This window comes from Silurus aristotelis, assembly GCF_946808225.1.
Source record: "Silurus aristotelis genome assembly, chromosome: 5".
Lineage (NCBI taxonomy): Eukaryota > Metazoa > Chordata > Actinopteri > Siluriformes > Siluridae > Silurus > Silurus aristotelis.
Window position 1 is genome coordinate 26,438,957 of NC_139578.1, and position 22,998 is coordinate 26,461,954.

General features: G+C 39.0%; 1 protein-coding gene across 1 annotated transcript in view; it reads left to right on the plus strand.

Annotated features, from left to right (window-relative positions):
• Positions 1 to 3,551: 3,551 nt before the first annotated feature.
• The window catches only part of LOC310726763 (basement membrane-specific heparan sulfate proteoglycan core protein-like), a 56,048-nt gene continuing 36,601 nt past the window's right edge, over positions 3,552 to 22,998 (plus strand). The window contains exons 1-6 of the mRNA XM_083542619.1: positions 3,552 to 3,727; positions 3,889 to 4,158; positions 5,161 to 5,433; positions 8,623 to 8,898; positions 20,045 to 20,356; positions 21,539 to 21,796. Coding sequence (XP_083398745.1) covers positions 3,598 to 3,727; positions 3,889 to 4,158; positions 5,161 to 5,433; positions 8,623 to 8,898; positions 20,045 to 20,356; positions 21,539 to 21,796 — 1,519 coding nt within the window. The 5' untranslated portion in view covers positions 3,552 to 3,597. The remainder of the gene's footprint in view (positions 3,728 to 3,888; positions 4,159 to 5,160; positions 5,434 to 8,622; positions 8,899 to 20,044; positions 20,357 to 21,538; positions 21,797 to 22,998) is intronic.

Consider the following 22,998-nt stretch of genomic DNA (forward strand, 5'->3'; position numbering starts at 1 on the left):
CTGGACTGAAGGCAAGAAAGTTCAGCCCCCAGTGTTTTCTGCTATGAAGCAATGCTGCTGCTGCTGTAATAGATGCAGTATGCAGAGTTGTATTGTTTTGCTGAAATATGCAGGAGTTTTCCCTATAAAAATGGTCAGGATGGAGGCATATGTTGGTAGAACCTATACATATATTTTAGCATTGATGGCACATGCCCAGCAAGCTGCCAATTCCATAGACACTAACTGACCCCCATCAGCTATGCAGGTTTTTCAATTCAATTCAGTTTTATTTGTATAGTGCCTTTAGGTGAAATGAAAAGGAGAGTAGAGGGGTGACAAGGAGAGAGAATCAAGAATAGTATACTTATTGGTACATAGAAGTTAAAGACAATAGCTATGGCAGCATAACTAAAAGGGAGAGACAGAACTTAACACCAACATGAGGAATCTTTGGGATAAAAGACGGCTGTGCCAGCAAAAGCAAACTTGACTGAACATGTGAGCGTGGGGGAATGACAGCATCTAAAAATCCCAGTTCACCGAAACACTTTATTCACATGATCCCTTCAGATCTGCTCCTGTGAGTAAACAGAACTGCTTCTTTGTGAATCCCAAACACCAGTTGTACGGTTGTCATTAGGCCTCTGTACCCTGCTGTAGTCGTCATTATTTAAGGTACCAACAAAAAGAGAGCACCTTTTGATCAAAGAAGGCACGGTGGATCATAAAGGAACAATAAATACTTCAATGTGTCCATTCAGTGCTTTTTGCCAGCAGTAGTATTTTAGAATCAATGAGATATTTATTTTGCATTAGCATTAGTGAGTATGCCTTATAGTTGTCACCCACTTGGCCCACTGTAAGGTCTTTAACAGGGATTGCTAACTATGCCTAAGGCATCCAGACTTTCATATGTTTGCCATATTGGATAAATTACATACCCAATTGATTTGTTTAACTTGGTTCTGCCAGCAATGGCATCATGTTTTAAAATACTTGGGTAAATGTTGTAGTGCTGACTATACTTTTTACTCAAGTTAAAGTAAATAAGTATATGTTCTGACATGTAGTTAAGTAAAAAAGTAGCCATTACTAGTACCGTAATTTCCGGACTATTAAGCGCATCCAAATACTAGTCGCACCTATTGAATTTTACAACTATTTTTATTTTGAACTTAAATAAGCCGCAGGTGTCTACACTGAAACTAATGAACTTTACACAGGCTTTAATGAAAGACAGTGTCTGTTACACGGCTTGTATCTAAACAGTAGACTACCAAGAAAGTCATTGTTCACTGTCTTCTTCCTTCCTTTCACAACAATTTCTTTCGGGAGTTTATCGTTTGGCATCGTCGTGCGTTTAAAAATCGCCATCGGTGGAAGCTTTTCTCCTGATGCCGTGCAGCTCAAAACACAGGTGAAGTGTGTTTTTTCATGCCCGGTTGTTTTCAGCGTAACGAATGATTCTCATTTCCTATTGACAGTCCGAGTGAGAGGCAGGTCAAACGTCAGAGGAACCTCATCCATATTTATGATGTGGTGCGGCCAGATTCAGTGGGAGCGCACCCAATTTGATATAAAGAGTTTCATTGGTTCACCTTGAACACATTTGGCAATTTCATTGGTCTAATGTTATGGGGCTCAGTTTTTTTGTCTTAAAGCTTGTGAAATCGGGAAAAACCCAGGAAAAATCCATAAATTAGCCGCTTCATTGTTTAAGCCGTGGGGTTTAAAGTGTGGGGAAAAAAGTAGCAGCTTATAGTCCGTAAAATACGGTACCTCTTTTTGTGTGACACTGGTAACTAGACGATAGTTAAAGAGGCAATAAGCGAAGGTGGGGGGGAAACTCGTTTTTTGCTACTCTCTCTATCACTACTGTAAACTACGCATCCCTAAACTTTAAATTTTTTATTTTTAATCTTCACCTTATGGCTTCGCCTCGCCATCTAGCAGCGGTGTCTCAAGCTCGTACCTCTTTTTTTTGCTCGCGTAAAAAGCAAAAAATCGACCGAGTGACCGCTCGTATCTCAGAAAACTCGTAGGTCAACGTACCACTGTAATTATGTTGTGTTAATTACGGAAATTATCAGAACATCAAACGAAAACTATCTTTTCACACAGACGGTTAATGAGGTGATAGCGGAGAAACTCTTATAACTACCATACAGATTATGTTATACCTCTGAAAAGAGGAAGATGAAAAAGCATGAACATGCGGAAGTTTCCCCACATGACAATTGACAATAACAAATAATAAACTTTGCGAAACATAAATGGTCTTCTCTTTTCATTTCACACATGTTTACATAAACTGTTAAATATATACCATTTTTAGTTATTTATATATAATATTTAGTTATTTATAATCAATAATACATAAATAAATTAATACAGCTTTTTCGAACTCGCATCTGAAAATACATCAATATCTTCAATTATCCTCAATATAGTCACCTTTTTCAGCAGACCTACCAATCAACACTAAATTAACAGGATTAAACATTGAATACAATGCAAATGTTAAACTCTCTCTAAATATATATAGCTTCGTGCCATTTTGTGGGCCTTGCGCCATCTCACATCTGAGCTCATGACCTCTCCAAACTAGTACACATTTAAACATCTTTAACAAAACACAATCGGTATCATTCAAACATTTACACACTCTTAACCATTATATTATCATCACATAAAAACATTATCATTTTTTTTTCAATTCAAACTAATGCCTGAAAAGAGGGAGATGAAAAAGCATGAACACGCGGAAGTTTCCCCACTGCAAACAAGCGATCTGATTGTACCAAACTAAACGAACACAGATGACAAACTTAAATGACAAACAAATTACATTACAACTTTTATATACAGTTGTAAACATTCACAACATTTGTACAATTTTTACTGCTTCACAGATTTATGAAATTGAATACATATTTCAATCAGTCACAATTACATTATCAAATGATGTTTTCTTTAAAAATAGACATTACGAGGTTTCTATTCATATATTTATTATGTTTGTGAGGTGAGAATTCACTGAGATTTAGGTTGTTTTATTTACGTCTGTAAAGAGAGCTGACAAAAACGGCAGAGAGCGCCCCCTGTCTTTTTTCTTTATTTCTTCTTTATATCTTTTTTTTTTTTTTAAACTGTGTAATGACAGGAAATTGGTTGATGAGCTGAAAACGGAAAACGTATATTTTAACAAAAAGATTAAAACTAAAGTAACAAGTCTGTTTTGAAAATATAAGAAATAGAAAGTACATACTGATACCAGAAAAATCTACTTAAGTACAGTAATGAAGTATTTGTACTTCATTATACTTCCCACCTCTGCATGTGTATGTAAAATAAGTGTAGAAAATTCATATCAGTATAAATGGTGTATTAATATGCTAAATTAGACAAAACATTTATATTAATAATAATAATTTATTATTACTATTATTATCACCTTAAGTTGTTAATATAAAAAATCTGGTTTGTTAATCTTATTAAACCTTTAAGTGTGAATCCTCAGAGCTCCATCTACACTGGAGAGTTAATCTGAGCTGTAATCTGCAGTCTACTGGCTGGAAGTTTCTGTGGTACAAATATAATCAGACATTAAATCCCATGTCCCCTGAAGCAAATCACAACACACTCATTGTGACACTCTTAAATGAAGGACAAATAATGTACTACTGCAGAGCACTCAGAGAAAACAAGTCAGAGTTCAGTGATCCAACCACAATTACAGTGAAGGGTACATCATGTTTTCTACACTTTCTCTGTAGTCTAATACTAATATGTGGAAAGGAATCCAAATTATTGAACAATTAGTGGTTAATTAATTATGTAAATAACTTTATTTAAATGGTGGTTAAATGTAATCTGTATGTTTATGTTTTAATTATCTTTGTATAGTGAGACCAAAGCCTGTAGTGAAAATACAACCAGCTGAGAATATGTTCATTGGGGAAACTGTCACTCTCACATGTGACATACAGACTGGAGGATCCTGGAAGTATCACTGGTATAGAAGTGATGAAAAACTTAGTGATGCTGCAGGAAAGAAGACCCACACAATCACTGATGTTAAATCCAATAATAATGGTTCTTATAGCTGTAATGGAACTCAGCCATCAGACCCAAAATACACACAGAGCAGTGATGCAGTTACACTGACTGTATCAGGTGACTGTGTTTTATTTAAATTATTGTCTGTTCCATTAGCTTTTACAAGTGTCTACATGGATTTTGCAGATGTGGAAGAAAATTTTTTTACAGGCGAATGCAGCAATTCAGTGACGGTGAATTCAGTGAAATATTTAAGTGTAGCGTGCACACACACACACACACACACACACACACACACACACACACGCACACACACACACACACACACACACAAACCTCTGGCACCTAGCATTAAAATATAATATAAAAAAACATATATATATATATATATATATATATATATATATATATATATATATATATATATATATATATATATATATATATATATATATATATATATATATATATACCAAGCTGTTGATGGTCTTCATTATGGAAAAAAAGAATAACAGAACACTCTAATTCTTCATAAACATCATAAACTCTCTCTCAAAAACATTTTATGTTCAGCAAACGAAAGGACCTCACACAGGTTGGGAACAACAGCATGGTGTTTCTTTAATATTATTTCTGGATTTATAATGTAATCCAAATTATTAACAGAAATAGTGGTAAACAAATGAAGACATAAAACATCAACAAAGTAATATTTCAGAATGAAATATATATATATATTTTTTTTTTTGCACCACAGATGTTTACTGTTAAAATAATAAAAATAAAAAATGAGGGGAGAAAATGATCATTTGTTCAAGTTAAACCAAACTTTTTATTTGTTGAGTTGTAGAGAAGACCTGTGATTTATTTGTGTATGTGAAGATGTTTTTATTAAATTAAATGGTGAAATGCTGCTGAAGTGAATCTCTGGAGCTCCACATTGTGATCTACATTTACTTCATTAGTAGTGATGGTTGAATAAATTAGTCCACATCTAACAGAGATTAAACTATTATATGTTATTTACTGTATTCCATTTTTAAATATTACTTTATATGTTTTTATTGGTGCAGATAATTATGTCATACATTCAAAATAGTATTGTTTTTTTTTTTACAGAGAGACTTAAACCTGTGGTGAATATAACACCTGGTAAACATGTGTTTAGTGGAGAGAAAGTGACTTTCAAGTGTGAGCTACAGGGAGGAGACACTGAGTGGACATACAGCTGGAATAAGACTGATAATAGAAATCCCCCATTCAGCACAACACAGGAGTTCAGCCGTGACTCAGTTACAGACTCTGACAGTGGTGAATACACCTGCAGTGGGAGGAGACACAGTGACACTCAGAGCTCAGAGATCAGTGATCCTGTTACACTCACTGTATCAGGTAAGTGTTTTTTTTTACTTTTATTTTTGTACCTTGTGCAAAATATTTGGCTGATTTCAGATTTGTTTGAGATGTTTGAGCTAAACTGTAACTGAGACTCAATATAATTACTTTACAGCTTACTCATGTATGTTTACTTTAATATTTACGTTTAAGCCTTGAAATTGATTAATTATTATTAAAATAATTTCTGTTTATGTATGAGATTTTCTTCAGTAAATTGTCAAGCTGCTCCTACCATCATAAATTAGAAGGTGAACAAAATAGACTGGAAAATACAGAAGGATTTTTAATGTGTAGAGATTTCTACTTAAATTTATGTTAATCCAAATTTATTAACAGAAATGGTGGCAACTGAAGAAATAAAACATAAAGAAAGTAATATGTCAGAAAAATATAATGAAAATATAGTTGTTGTTTTTTTATCAAACACAAACACTGATGCACCATAAAGGTTTACTGTTTATTTTTTTTTATATAATTTATTCAAGTTAAACTGAACGTTTATGTTGATGCTACAACAAAATAAAAGTTCATTTTAACTTGAAGAAATTAAAGGCCTTTGAATTATTTGTGTATCTGAAGATGGTTTTTATTAAATAAAATGATTAAAAATGCTGCTGAAGTGACTGAAGTGACTTCATGTGGTCATGTGTTCATATAGTGTGACAGCAGACGCTGGAAACACCACAAATCTCAAATGAATCAAAACAAATGAACTTGAGTGTCTGCACCATTCATTCACTCAGAGACACACAGAACACCCAGACTTCTGAAATAGTCATTCTTTGTGCTTTAATCTTCACACACACAAATGCATACTGCCATTTGATACAAATTTGATACAAAATCCGATTTTTGTCATATATGAAAAAAATAATGATGGATGCAAATTACTTTCTTTTTCAGGTTTTTTTGTTTTAAGTTAAGGTGCTTGTTGACTTCATGCAGGTTTACATGGAATTTGTTTGAGGAAAGTCTCCATCTAGCGACTCTGCCATAAAGAACAGATTAGTGGAGGACTGCAGTGATGATTGTCCTTCTTGAATCTCCACACAAATGTTTTTCAGAGCCTGTTTGTACCACACTTCTTAGATTTGAGAATTATGGAGGCCACTGTGTTCTTGGAAATCTTCAGTGCAGCAGCAATTGTTTTGTAGCCTTTTCCGGATCTGTGCCTCGTAACATTACAGTCTCTGAGTTCAGCAGGCAGCTCCTTTAAACTCATGGCTTGGTTTTTGCTTTGATATATGAAGCCTTTTACACTGAGTTGTGACCACCTCACACCACAAGAGCCACTTGTCATGCATGTGAACTGAATGTATCTAAGCAACATTACACTTCAAATGTTCTTTTAGATGCAGCATTTTAATTATTTTGTGTATATTTTGTACAATTGGATAATGTTTATAAAGAAATATGATATTTAACTCAGTAAATTAGATCCCTACAAGCACTACAGCATGGGGTTGATTTTCTCAACAAAAAGGAAGAAAAAAGGCTTTTCTGGCCATGTGCAACAACCAATCAGTGAAGAGACCTCTTACAGGGCCATGGCTATTTCTATGCATTACAGAAGCTGGTTATTCTGGCCACTTATGCACATACAAAATATTTCATTCTTGTAACTGATGGCTTTTACAAGCTAAAGTGAGACAGTGTGAGCATTGCTGAGCAGAACTGGTGTGAGGTGAAGTAGAAATCAAATGGCACAACACTAAAACTGTTTTAATAAGCTGCTCAGAGGCTAAAAAAGAGCTTTATAAAGTTACTGTTTCAGAAACAGAGTACAAATCAATGTGTGTAAGAGGCTGCAGAATCTGAAAGAATGAGATCGGTTAAAGAGTGTGATTATGGACTATTAAATTGTGTGTGTGTGTGTGTGCGTGCGTGTGCGTGCGTGTGTGCGCACAAACATGCAATGAAAATGAATAGTCAGGAAACAGGATACAAACACTGCAAATCGAACATGAATCAAAGTGAAAAATATTTAAATTTTATAGTAACTTGATAAATGTTCAGAGTTGAGACACAGTGTGATCTACATTTATTTCATTAATAGTACTTGACAAAAATGTCTCAGTCCACCTCTGAAAGAGCTTCAACATTTATTTACAGTTCAGCAGATATTCCTTATTTTATATTAAAATGTTATTACTTATTTAAATAATGGTATGGGGTTTACCAAAGGTAACAATACATTTATATTTTACAGAGAGTCCTAAACCTGTGGTGAAAATACAGCCTGATACACACGTGTTCAGGAACGAGAGAGTGACTTTCAGATGTGAATTTCAGGGAGGAGGAGACTCAGTGTGGATATACGACTGGTATAGGGATGATAAAACATTCTACCCATACCAAACATACTACCCACGCCACCAACACCACACATACCCCACAACACAGGAGTTCAGTATCAGCTCTATTACAGACACTGATAGAGGGAAATACACCTGCAGTGGGAGGAGACACAGTGACAATCAGATCTCAAAGACAAGTGAGCCTGTTACTCTCACTGTATCAGGTGAGTTTGTGAATTTGTCATTACTTTTTGTTATTTTTACACACAATGAGAGCTATAGAAATGTTTTCTATTGAAAAAGATTTGTGCAGATTATTTTAATGAGTTACACTGAATCTGAGTTTCATAATAACATTACAGTTTCCTCCTGTCTGTTTAGTTTTCACTGTTCTGTCTTAAAGTCTCACATTTCCTTGATTACTGAACAAGACAGGATTCATCAAAAATTATTAATTGTCTAAATGGTGGAATTTTATTTTGCATTTAATATTATTTAATTATTTAAAAAATGTATGATATTTATGGGACATTTTTTTCACCTGATAGTCAGACTGATAATGCAGTCAAGTTTATAGTTTCATAAGTTTCTCTGTTTTACTTTTAAAGAAAAGATCTGTAACTTGAGTGAACATGAGTGAAGAGAGCTTTTAAATAGCTACAGTAAAACCCTGTTGTAGGAGCAACATATAGTACGAGCAAACGGAGATACAAGCGAACTCGTTAAGATATACAGGTATTCTGTGTACTGTACTGTATACATATTAGGTTGTCACTTCGCCTATCGCGGATTTCGCCTATCATGGGGGGTCTGGAACGTAACTCCCGCGATAGGCGAGTAATTACTGTATTTCGAACTCTAAACTTCTGTTACATTTTTCTTGCAGGAAAACCTAAACCTGTAATTACATCAAACCTTCAAGAAGTTCTGACAGGAAACTTAGTGACTCTGAACTGCACACTGAATCTGCAGTCTGAAGGATGGAAGTTTTACTGGAGCAAACACACACAGAGCCCTGATACTGAGACTGAGACTGAAGAAAATCACTACTCAATCAGACCAGTAAGAGTCTCTGATGGAGGTCAGTACTGGTGCAGAGCTGGAAGAGGAAAACCAGTTTACTACACACAGTACAGTGATGCACTTTCACTAAAAGTTACTGGTGAGTAAGAGACTTTCTGTTAAGTGATTCTGCACAACACTGAACACAAACATGTGAGCAGAGTCACAGTATAGTAATATTTACACACCTATATAAAGAGAACTCTTATGTAAGTGATGTTGTTATTAAGGATAAAGGGACAGTGTGAGCACGGCTGAGCAGCACTGATGTGAGGTGAAATGGAAACCAAGTGAGTGCGAGAGTAAAAAGACTGAGGTTCCAGTTTGAGAAAGTGTGTGTGTGTGTGTGTGTGTGTGTGCTCATACAGACATGTGATGAGAGATAATGTGAAGGTCAGAATTATGGTTTTCTATTTATGTTAACAGTATAATCAGATTATACGCAGTTATTTCCAGCATGATTTTGCATCCATACACTTTTTTCTTATTGTTTTTTTTTTTTTTTTATTGATGAAGATTTTTATATTTCTAAAGATGAACAATCAGGAAAACAGAATAAGCAAGCATAAATTCATGGCGGCGCGGCAGTAGCTCGCAGTGGCCGTTCCGGACCCAAAATGGTGCTACTTTCACTTTGTAGCCCGCCTTACACAACACATGGACATCAGAGCAACCGGTGTCCCTGTGTACAACCGAAAAACCCTGAAAGAACTCAGAAACAACACCATTAATGATGACCCGCGGCAGAAGCTACGCGACCTCGGCGTGCTCCGAGAACCAGGCCTCCAGTACTAGGCATCGCCTGTGGCGGACGGGCGGAGGAGGGGGAATCGGAAGCGCTGTGCGAGAAAACAGTAGCGCGGAAAGCGAGCGGTTGCTAATGCTAGGCTAAAAGCTAACCCTAGCCGGCCCGCTCTACCATCACTACTGCTGGCTAATGTCTGCTCGCTGGACAATAAATTAGACTACATCAGACTCCAACAAGCTACTCGGTGTGAGCACAGACACTGCTGCGTTTTTGTGTTTACTGAGACGTGGCTGAGCGACAGAGTTCCGGACGCCGCCATCCAGCTGGACGGGCTAGCCGCGTTTCGTGCCGACAGGAATGCAGCTCTGTGCGGTAAGACTCGCGGCGGCGGTCTGTGTGTTTACATCAACATGGAATGGTGTAAGAACTCTGTGCTTGTTTCAACCTACTGCTCATCGCTGCTGGAGTTTATTGTTGTGAGATGTAGACCTTTTTATTTACCCCGGGAATTCACCACCGCTATTGTGCTCGGTGTGTACATACCACCTAGCGTTAATGCTAAGGAAGCGCTCAGTGTGCTCTACGGGACCATTAGCGGACTTCAAAACTCACACCCTGTTTATAGTTGCCGGAGATTTTAATCACGCAAAATTTAGGACTGTGCTCCCTAAATTTTATCAGAATGTGGACTTTGCAACCAGAGGAGAAAACACGCTGGATGTTGTTTACACAAACATCCGGGGCGCATACCGGGTGAAGCCCCGCCCCCACCTCGGTTACTCAGACCACATCTCTGTTATGCTGATCCCAGCATACAGACCACTCAGCAGGCGTTCAAGACCAGTTCGGAAGCAAGTGAGAACCTGGCCAGCAGGATCCATGTCTGCTCTCCAGGACTGTTTTGAATGCACTGACTGGGACATGTTCAGGGAAGCTGCAACCAACGGCGATTTCATCAACTTTGAGGAATACACGTCAACAGTGACCAGCTACATCGGCAAGTGCATTGATGACGTGACTATCTCCAAGACCATCACTACACGCTCCAACCAGAAGCCGTGGATGACTGCCAGGGTGCGTGCGTTGCTAAAAACAAGAGACTCTGCCTTCAGAGCAGGGAAAGGGCGGCCTTGAAAACAGCAAGGGCCAAACTGTCCCGTGCCATCAGAGAGGCGAAGCGCGCACACGCCAAGAGAATTCACGGCCACTTCCAGGACAGCGGAGACACCCGGCGCATGTGGCAGGGCATCCAGGCGATCACGAATTACAAGACTACATCACCTGCTTGTGACCGTGACGCCTCCCTCCCAGATGCGCTGAACAACTTCTACGCCCGGTTCGAGGTGCAGAACAACATGGTGGCGAGGAAGACCACCCCTCCTCCCAGTGACCAGTTGCTCTGTCTAACCACAGCTGAAGTGAGGAAAACTCTATGCAGAGTTAACCCACGGAAGTCTGCTGGACCAGACAACATTCCTGGCAGAGTGCTCAGGGAATGTGCACAACAGCTAGCAGATGTCCTCACTGACATCTTCAACATCTCCCTGAGCAGCGCCACTGTTCCTACGTGCCTCAAGACGACGACCATCATTCCTGTGCCGAAAAAGTCTTCTGTCTCCTGCCTCAATGACTATCGTCCCGTTGCACTCACACCCATCATGATGAAGTGCTTCGAGAGGCTCGTCATGAGGCACATAAAGACCCAGCTTCCACCCGCACTGGACCCCATGCAGTTTGCATATCGTCCAAACCGCTCCACGGACGATGCTATCTCCACAACCCTTTATCTGGCCCTCACCCATCAGGATAACAAGGACTCTTATGTAAGGATGCTGTTCATAGACTTCAGTTCAGCATTCAACACAATCATTCCTCAGCAACTGATCGAGAAGCTGAGCCTACTGGGCCTGAACACCTCCCTCTGCAACTGGATCCTGGACTTCCTGACTGGAAGACCTCAGTCAGTCCGGATCGGAAACAGCATCTCCAGCACCACCACACTGAGCACTGGGGCCCCCCAGGGCTGTGTGCTCAGTCCACTGCTGTTCACTCTGCTGACTCACGACTGTGCACCAATGCACAGCTCGAATCACATCATCAAGTTTGCCGATGACACGACCGTGGTGGGTCTCATCAGCAAGAACGACGAGTCAGCATACAGAGAGGAGGTGCAATGGTTAACAGCCTGGTGTGGAGCCAACAACCTGTCTCTAAACGTCAACAAAACTAAAGAGATGGTTGTTGAGAACACAGAGTGACCATTCTCCACTGATCATCGCTGGATCCTCAGTGGAGATCGTCAAGAGCACCAAATTCCTTGGTGTTCATCTGGCGGACAAGCTCACCTGGTCACTTAACACCAGCTCCATCACCAAGAAAGCCCAGCAGCGTCTCTACTTCCTGAGAAGGCTGAGGAAAGCTCATCTCCCTCCCCCCATCCTGACCATGTTCTACAGAGGGACCATCGAGAGCATCTTAGGCGGCTGCATCACTGCCTGGTTTGGGAACTGCACCGTCTCGGATCGCAAGACCCTACAGAGGATAGTGAGGACAGCTGAGAAGATCATCGGAATCTCTCTCCCCTCTATCATGGACATTTACAGTACATGCTGCATCCGCAAAGCACACAGCATTGTGGATGACCACACACACCCATCACACACACTCTTCACACTCCTACCATCAGGGAAACGGTTCCGAAGCATTCGGGCCGCCACATCCAGACTGTGCAACAGTTTTTTCCCGCAAGCCATCAGGCTCCTCAACAAAGAACTGAACTGAACTCTCTCTCTCTCTCACACACACACACACACACACACACACTTACACACAACTGTGTGACTGATCTGCACAAACCGGACTCAACACCCATCATACACTTCGCTCACCCAGGTTTCAATACCAATCACACTTTTTCACTATCGCAAAATGTTTACATGCCGTCTGTTGCTGATTCCGGGACTTGTTATTTTGCACAATATTCTGTCCAAATCCTTTGGTCACTGTTCACTTTATTTTTGATTGCTGCTACTGCTGAATTGCACAAATTCTGTTTACATCTTTCTGTTTACACTGCACCTTATTCTGTTACTGGCGGAGCTATTGCTGTTTTTTTTTTTTTGTGTATTGTGTATTGTCCTGCACTGTCATGTGTTGTCTTGCACTGTCTTGTGTTGTCTTTTGCACTGTTTGCACCAGCTGCACACATGCACTTTATGTGGCGAGGATCTTAGTTTTCGGCCCTGTGTTTTTCTTTACTGTACTGTTTGTTTTATGTTGTTCTTTGTAGCACCTGGGTTCAGGAGGAACGTTGTTTCATTTCACTGTGTACTGCATCAGCTATATATGGTTGAAATGACAATAAAAGCTTCTTGACTCTCTGTCTCTCTCTCTAAATTCAGACATGAATAATTGAAATCATTCATCTAAATTGTTCAAAATTCTAATAAAAAGCTTTTAAATTAAAAGTTTTCAAATTGATTTATATTTAATTGATTAGTAGTGATTGTTGAAGTGATTTACATCTAATCATATATATACAGATGCATCTCAATAAATTTACTCATTTAAATTGTGAAACTCGTGTATTAAATAAATTCAATGCACACAGACTGAAGTAGTTTAAGTCTTTGGTTCTTTTAACTTTTATGATTTTGGCTCACATTTATCACAAACCCACAAATTCACTACTGAAAATGTGAGTGAGAGAGAGAGAGAGATGAATAAACAGTGTAACCTGGTTATGTGTAGGTTTTTAAAATTGTGATCTACATTTACTTCAGTAGTTGTGACTCTGCACTGTCATACATCAGTCATTTACAGTGCATTTGGAAGGTATTCATACACCATTCACTTTTTAAAAAAAATTTATGTTGTAGTGTGATACTACAATCTTTCAAATTGATATTTTCCTCTATAATCTACACTCACTCCTTCAGTACTGTAATAAAAAAAAAAAAAACTGAACTATCACATGTACATAAGTACAGCCTTGAGTCTTTTTGGATATACAACAAGATTTGCACACCTGGGTTGGGGGATTTTCTTCCATTCTTCATGTTGTTGTCAGAATAAGCATTGTCATGTAGGAATCTTCAGCATCTTTAGGTCCACTGTGGAATAGGTTTTAATCAAGGATATCTCTGTACATAGCACTATTCACAAGTCACTGCTGCCTAAAAAAACCTCGACAGAATGATGCTACCACCATCTTGCTTTACTTTTGGGATGGTTGTGGGCAGGTGATGAGTGGTGCCTAATTTCCCTCAGAAATAACGTTTAGAATTGAGGCCAAACAGTTCAAGCTTGATTTCGTCAAATCCACACAGTCTGAGAGTGCATAAGGTGCTGTCGGATCTCAAAATCCCCTCTGAGACCAAACACCTCAGGAGTGCTCCAAGTTTACCTCTTTGTTTCTTAATTAGTCAAGTCAAGTCAAGTCAAGTCAAGTTTATTTGTATAGCGCTTTTCACAACAGACATTGTCTCAAAGCAGCTTTACAGAAAACAACAGTGAAGGTGAATGGTGTGCGTTCGTCCCTGATGAGCAGCCGTGGCGACAGTGGCAAGGAAAAACTCCCTTAGATGATATGAGGAAGAAACCTTGAGAGGAACCAGACTCAAAGGGGAACCCATCCTCATATGGGTGACATCAAGAGTTTGGTCATAAATCTTTCAACAATACAGAACAATTTGTGATCATCATAGATCCAGCATCAGCTTCTCCATGCCAGGGCCTTTAAACACTCGGCATCTACTTCTCCATGATCATCCATAGGTCCATAATCTTCACGAGGTGGGACGTGACTGGAGCTGGCCAAACCTCAGGATGCCTCGGGATGGGGAGAGAAAGAGAAGCAGTGGAGAGGAATTAGCGTAGCTGCTGTTCATGATATTAACAGCACAAGTTGATAATGTGCATGTGATCAGATGTTCTGGAGCACAAGGTTGTGATGTGATGTGTGTGATGTGTGTTATGTGTAGGCTTTGCTAAAAAGATATGTTTTTAATCTGCACTTAAACTGGGAGAGTGTATCTGAACCCCGAACACTGTCAGGAAGACTATTCCAGAGTTTAGGAGCTAAATGTGAAAATGCTCTACCGCCTTTAGTGGACTTTGCTATTCTAGGAACTACTAGAAGCCCAGAGTTTTGAGATCTCAGGGAGCGTGACGGATTGTAGCGTGTTAAGAGACTGGATAGATACATGGGAGCCAAACCATTTAGTGCTTTATAAGTGAGTAGCAGTAGTTTGTAGTCTATTCGAAACTTAATAGGAAGCCAATGTAGGAACGATTAGATTGGGGTTATATGATCGTATTTTCTTGACCTAGTAAGAACTCTTGCTGCTGCATTCTGAACTAACTGAAGCTTGTTTATTAATGATGCAGGACATCCACCTAGTAATGCATTACAGTAGTCTATTTTAGAGGTCATAAACGCATGGACGAGCTTCTCTGCATCAGATATAGATAACATATTTCTTAGCTTAGAAATATTTCTAAGGTGAAAGAAGGCTGTTTTTGTAACTTGATTGATGTGATTTTTGAAAGATAAGTTGCTGTCTAAAATAACTCCCAGGTCTTTTACCGTTGAACTAGTAGTTACAGAACAACCGTCTAAATGCAGGCTGAGATGCTGGAGCTTCTGTGTACTATTTTTTGGGCCGATGAGCAAAATCTCCGTTTTATCAGAATTTAATAGCAGAAAGTTATGGGTCATCCAATCTCTTATTTCTTCAACACACTCAGTTATGCGAGCTAATTGAGCTGTATCGCCTGGTTTGGATGAAATATATAGCTGGGTATCATCAGCATAACAATGGAAGCTAATTCCATGCCTTCTAATAATATTTCCTAATGGAAGCATGTATATTGTAAAAAGCAGGGGTCCCAGAACTGACCCTTGTGGCATGCCATAATTTACTAGCATTATCCTGGATAGCTCTCCATTTAAATCTATGAAATGGTAACGATTGGACAGGTAGGATTTAAACCAGCTTAATGCCTGTCCCTGAATACCGATGTAAATTAACACTAACTCGGTCAGAACTCCCAATAAAAGGCCCAGAGACTTGGATGAGAAGGACAGCAAAATACAAGTTTATTTCTTTTCTCTGCAGAGAAGATCAATCACCAAAACAGATATAATCCAGAAGAAACCTCCTTTCCAGATAAATAGATGCTTGCAAGCGCTTCAAAAGGAAAGTCCCCAAAAACCTAAGGGGTGAATCACCTAGGGTGATTTCCACCCTGAACTTTTAGGCAGTTTCCAAAAATCAGAGCTCACCAAAAGATGAAAGTACCAAATAAAATCCTGAAAGAAAATCTTCAGACCGGTCTTGAAGGTAATCTTACTGCTCAAAAAGAACTGCAAAATAAGGACTCCAAAAAGAGACTTCTCCTAGAAGAGACTAGACTCCCTGCTGAGAGCGTCTCTTATTTATGTGCAGGCGCCTCTAGGCGCCTCCTACCTTAATTTGCATGGTTCTACTCTAAATCCCATTATTTCTGACCTACCCAATTTCTGGGCCTTTCCTACTCATTATTATGCATCACGTGGTGAATCCTAATTCCCATTATTTTCGTTCCCTCCTGGTTCTTCCTCTTCCCTTCGTCATTTCCCCCACGTGATCTCTCTTACTTATATCCCCTTATTTTCGGGCCTCCTTGGGGTTTTATTTTTTAAAACTTATCCTATCTTCCTCATTCTTGTCTTGACGCTTGTTGGAGCAACACTGTTTTGGACTAGTCTTCAGTTCCTTTGGATATTTTCTTATTTTCTTCTTCTTGATTATGCGTAAGTCTCTTCTTCTTATTAGACCTTCATTTTTATGCTCTTATGTCCTTTTCCTGCTAATGCTATGGTTATAGTTGATTATATGGCTGTGTGTTAGATATTTTTCTTAAGCTTGGCTGTGCACTAGTTCAGTACCTAGTGTACTGGACTGGTTCTTCCTATTTAGTTGCCACCATGCTATTCATTGACCTTGGCCTTGTTCTCTTCTTTCTGTGTGTTTTTCTAGCTTGTTACAAGACCACTAGACGCAAGAGGTCTCGCCCTTACTCTAGGGTTTGCACTACTCCCATTTCTCCCTATCGCCATTTCCAGATCTCCCGTTTGCTTGATGACTTGGACAACTATTTGGTCGACCCTTGTGAGGGTCCTGATCTTCCTACTTCTTCCTCTTCTGCCCACACCTCTCCTTCTACCGTTGATGTGGGCACTCAGACTGACCCTGTGGTGATTCTGCCTGTCAGTCCTCCTCCTGGGGCTCCCCTCTCTTCTGACACTGACAGTGCACCTGATTCTGGGCCTGACTCAGGGCCTAGTTCGCCTGATCTTCGTCAAGGTGCTTCTCCTTCCTATTCTCCTGCTTCTCCCTGTAATCCTCCTCATGGGCCCTCTTCTCCTCCTACTCCTTGGGCATCTCCTGACAGTGTCATTATGGTTGAGTCTGAGTCTGAGCCTGGCTTTGGGCCAGACCCCTGTGGGTCCCTGTCTTCTGAGCCCTACCATAGTCTGTCCCTTAACAGTCCCTGGCTGGTTTGTCGTCCTTGTCATCTTTTCCCTAAGTGTTCCCACTGGGAGTGTCGTCCTTAATAAACATGGTGGTCTTTTTCTAAATGGTCTCTGTTGTGGTTTCTTTATAAGCAAGCAATAGGCTTTGGTTACATTGGTCTAAGGTCAACCTGTTAGGCAGGTTTATTAAAGCTAATATATACTTAGTTCATTAAATGATACTAAAACAATTTAACTGATAATTATTGCTGAATATAGACTTGGCTGTATTGATGCCTATCAAAAATTCCACAGTGCTTGTTGACTTCAAGCAAGCTTACAAGGAATTTGTTTGACGAGAGTCTCCGGTTGTCCTTCTTGAATCTCCACACATAATATCCAGAGCCTGGTTGTGGAGGTAATTGTGCTCTTGGAAATCTTCAGTGCAGCAACAATTTTTTTGTAGCCTTTTCCAGATCTCTGTCTTGCAACAATCCTGTCTGTGAGTTCTGCAGGCAGCTCCTTTAAGCTCATGGCTTGTTTATTTGCTCTGATTTCTGTTTATTTGCTCTTTCAGCTTTTAAGTCTTCTATAGAGAGGTGTGTGCCTTTCCAAATCATGTCCAATCAGTAACCTCTTCACAGGTAGACTCCTGTCAAGGTGTAGTAACATTTCAGTAATAATCATCAGTCACAAGAGTGTTACGAAATGTAGGTGAGGAGGCCTGGGGTGCAGTCAGCATTCCAATTCATCCTAAAGGTGTTCAGTAGGGATGAGATCAGAGATCTATAGCAGGTAAACCAGATCTTTAAGGAGCTCACTTTGTGCACAGGTTTCCAAGTTCAAGTGAATGTAAAATTGTATTATAGCACATCTAAAGATGTCCTGCATAAATTGAGTGCCTTCAGCTTTGTGGTAACAGTTTGGTAAACATCCACATGTTGTCAGAAATCATGGGTGACTAGGGTGAGTGGAGACTGGATGGGAGGACCCAAATGCAGGATGTGACAGGGAGTAAGGAAAATACAGGCTTGAATGAGAAAAAAAAAAAAAAAAAAATTGATCAATGGTGCAAGGCAAAAACACAGTCCAAAAACGGTCCAGTGTCTGAAACACAAGCAGGGCGATGCATCTAAGACAAAACCAAAACAGTCCAAAAACAGTAAAAAAAAATCAAAAGCCGGCAAGCAGAACAAAAGGGGCAGTGAAAAACCAATTCCAGAAGTCAAAACAGAAGCAGAGCAGAACAGGGGTCAGGAACAGGATCAGAAACCAGAGCAGGCAGTGTGGCAAGAGTAATCTCAGGGACTAAGGTGCCGGTAAATTAACCTGGCCCCGAACTCAAGTCTTGGGTATCCTTAAATACCAGAAGGTGCGCGTCGCGGAACTGAAAGTGTGCGCCGTGTGCGTGGAAGATCCTGACATATGTATGTAGATACTATCTATCTATCTATCTATCTATCTATATGTTTATTTATTTATAGATATTTCTAGAATTCTGTTTCAATTTGCTCTTATGTGGTACTGAGTGTAGATTCGTTAGAAAAAAATTAATTTGAACAATGTAGTATCAGACTGCAACATAAAATTGAAAAAAGGACAAATGAAGGTGGAGAAGAAGCTGACTCACCTGAGATTCTGTGCTGATGTTGACCAAAGAAACATAACCTGCCATATCCCAGCTTCCAGAGGTGGATTGAAAGGTCACACAATCACGTGTGTCCCATTACATTTAAAGTGTTGAAAAAATATGTTTCCCTACTACTATTTTTGTGATTTTACCATGTGACAGTGAACGTTTTTTCCAATTATTCTTTTGTATGATCCCTGAATGCATGGGATTCATCCAAAACTATACCAAGTTAAGCCAAGATACAAAAAAGAAACAGAAAAATATAACAAACTGAAATCTGTCAGTGGCGAGGTTTAAGATAAATAGAGACACGATAGCAAAAACATTTAATGTGGTTTCACATCTTAACAGATTTATCAGATTTTTACCCTTTAATAAACATTAATTTTTATAATTATGAAATTTGCATAGCCAATCTGTGTTACTAATCACCACAAGAGCCACTTGTCATGCATGTGAACTGAATGTATCTAAGCAACATTACACTTCAAATGTTCTTTTAGATGCAGCATTTTAATTATTTTGTGTATATTTTGTACAATTGGATAATGTTTATAAAGAAATATGATATTTAACTCTCAACCCTACAAGCACTACAGCATGGGGTTGATTTTCTCAACAAAAAGGAAGAAAAAAGGCTTTTCTGGCCATGTGCAACAACCAATCAGTGAAGAGACCTCTTACAGGGCCATGGCTATTTCTGTGCATTACAGAAGCTGGTTATTCTGGCCACTTATGCACATACAAAATATTTCATTCTTTTAACTGATGGCTTTTACAAGCTAAAGTGAGACAGTGTGAGCATTGCTGAGCAGAACTGGTGTGAGGTGAAGTAGAAATCAAATGGCACAACACTAAAACTGTTTTAATAAACTGCTCAGAGGCTAAAAAGAGTTTTATAAAGTTACTGTTTCAGAAACAGAGTACAAATCAATGTGTGTAAGAGGCTGCAGAATCTGAAAGAATGAGATCGGTTAAAGAGTGTGATTATGGACTATTAAATTGTGTGTGTGTGTGTGTGTGTGTGTGTGTGTGTGTGTGTGTGTGTGTGTGTGTGCGTGTGCACAAATATGCAATTAAAATGAATAGTCAGGAAACAGGATACAAACACTGCAAATCGAACATGAATCAAAGTGAAAAATATTTACATTTTATAGTAACTTGATAAATGTTCAGAGTTGAGACACAGTGTGATCTACATTTATTTCATTACTAGTACTTGACAAATATGTCAGTCCACCTCTGAAAGAGCTTCAACATTTATTTACAGTTCAGCAGATATTCCTTATTTTATATTAAAATGTTATTACTTATTTAAATAATGGTATGGGGTTTACCAAAGGTAACAATACATTTATATTTTACAGAGAGTCCTAAACCTGTGGTGAAAATACAGCCTGATACACACGTGTTCAGGAACGAGAGAGTGACTTTCAGATGTGAATTTCAGGGAGGAGAAGACTCAGTGTGGATATATGACTGGTATAGGGATGATAAAACATTCTACCCACACCAAACATACTACCCACACCACCAACACCACACATACCCCACAACACAGGAGTTCAGTATCAGCTCTATTACAGACACTGATAGAGGGAAATACACCTGCAGAGGGAGGAGACACAGTGACAATCAGATCTCAAAGACAAGTGAGCCTGTTACTCTCACTGTATCAGGTGAGTTTGTGAATTTGTCATTACTTTTTGTTATTTTTACACACAATGAGAGCTATAGAAATGTTTTCTATTGAAAAAGATTTGTGCTTACACTGATTCAGTTACACTGAATCTGGGTTTTATTATAACATTACAGTTTCCTCCTGTCTGTTTAGTTTTCACTGTTCTGTCTTAAAGCCTCACATTTCCTTGATTATTGAACAATACAGGATTCATAAAAAAATATTAATTGTCTAAATGGTGGAATTCCATTTTGCATTTAATATTATTTTAAATTATTAAAAAAATGTATGATATTTATGGGACATTTTTTTCACCTGATAGTCAGACTGATAATGCTGTCAAGTTCATAGTTTCATAAGTTTCTCTGTTTTACTTTCAAAGAAAAGATCTGTAACTTGAGTGAACATGAGTGAAGAGAGCTTTTAAATAGCTACAGTAAAACCCTGTTGTATGAGCAACCTATTGTATGAGCAAACGGAGATACGAGCAAACTCGTTTGCAAAATGTTACCCTATTTCACGAGCAAATTTCGAAGGCACGAGCAAACCCACACTGTTTGCGGCGGAGAGTCGCATCAGTCGCTTAGATGATGACGTATCACTCGGTCACTCTCGTTGTTTAGTGCAGCAAAAACTTTACTTTTTTAGTTTTATATTTTTATTTCACTAGAAATCTTAAAAAATGTATCAAAAGAAAATCAGTGATGGTGCTGTGAAAACGATAGTAAATAGAATTACCATGGAAACCGAGGAGGTTGCGAGCGTGGTGCGCGTCTCACACTCGCAATCAACCACTACCACATGAGTAAGTGTTAAATTATGTTTACATTACGGTAATTTGCGGTGTATTTTGTTTGTTAAAATAGGCTACAAATACTTTTTAAGATCTCGGAACGGATTAAATCACTTTTACATTCATTCTTATGGGGAAAATCAGTTCGAACGTACGAGCAAATGGACCTACGAGCAATTTTCAAGAACGAATTCTGCTCGTCCAACGGGGTTTTACTGTATTGATGAATGCAGTTAGTAGTACAGGTTACTTTACAGTAACCTGTTATAGGTTATTTACTTTCTCTTTTAATAAAAAAATGTTTGTTCATAAAAGAGATTTGAAAAATTAAACATATGTTGCAAAGATAAAAGCAGCTCTGACTTCTTCATCATTTCATATCAAAAGTAAAACCCAAACCTACTGTGAGTGTGACTCGTCAGCGCTTCACCTACACTGGAGAAACAGTTACTCTGAACTGTAATCTGCAGTCTACTGGATGGAGCTTTTCCTGGTATAAAGATAACCAGAATTCACCTGAAACCCAAAATACCAACCCACTCAGTGTGATAATCTCTAATGAAGGACAAACAACATACTACTGCAAAGCACTCAGGGGAAACTACGAGTCAGAGTTCAGTGCTGCAGCTACAGTTACAGTTAAAGGTACAAACCTAACATTATTTGATATATGTTGTGTTTTACAAATCAATGAATTTTGTGTGATCTGTTAACTTTTTTAGTTTTGAGAACATCCTGGATTGTGTCTTTTTTTTTGTCCATGCTTGGTGTGTTTTGTTTGTTTTCTTGCTGTGACACACTACCCAATGCAATTGATGTTTAGGCAAAGCACAAAGGTTTGTGTACATGTGTGTGGTGGTAAAAAAAAAAGATGTGTATGGCAGAGCTGTTGTTTCTAGTATTTTTTGTTTTCTTTTTTCTTTGTATTTTTTTATTCCTCTCATCAGTTTAATTAATTGATAGTCAGTTATTCCTTGTGTGAGTGCTTATGTGAGTTTGTATGTTTTACCTTTAGTTTCGCTAAGACTCATTGTTTCTACAGATCAGTAGTCAAGAAAACAGGATATCAAACACACTTTTATTCGGAAATCAATCAATAGTAAAAAAAAGAAGTAAAATCCGTCATGATGCACACAATTAACTGCCGCATTTTGTGTCATTTTGTGCCGATATAAAATTCTGGTTCATGATCCGCATATTTGATTTGGCACGTTTTACCCTCCCCATTCATCCGGGCTTGGTTAAGAGTGCACTGGCTTGTGCAACCCTAATGGCTGGGTTATAAGTTGAAGAGTAAATATAGATGTGTTAATTTGCTCATTTCATGTTTGTTACAGTAAATTCATTCATTCATTCATTCATTTTCTCCCGCTTATCCGTAATCCGGGTCGCGGGGGCAGCAGTCTAAGCGGGCCCCCGCCTTCGACTGCTGCCCAATCCTCACAGCACCGTCCCTTACGGTCCCTCCTGCAGGTGGTAAACCCACGGGAAGGCGGCCCCACGTCACTCCGACATCACGGACCTTGATATTTCCCTCGTAAGGGACCCCCGGAGCATAGAGGGTTAAGGGCCTTGCTCAAGGGCCCAAGAGTGGCAGCATGGCGATACCGGGGCTTGAACCCCAGACCTTCCGATCAGCAACCCAGCGCCTTAACCGCTGGAGCCACCACTCCCCCAAATTTGTTACAGTAAATTTGCTATTGTAAATTTGATGCTGCCATTTTTAATGAAGATCTTTATAGCACATTGACTACATGAAACATAACTGTAAACTGTTCTGTATGTCTTTTTTGCCAACCGTTAATGAGTAACCACTTGCATCATCATAATTACTTACCTTCCAGATG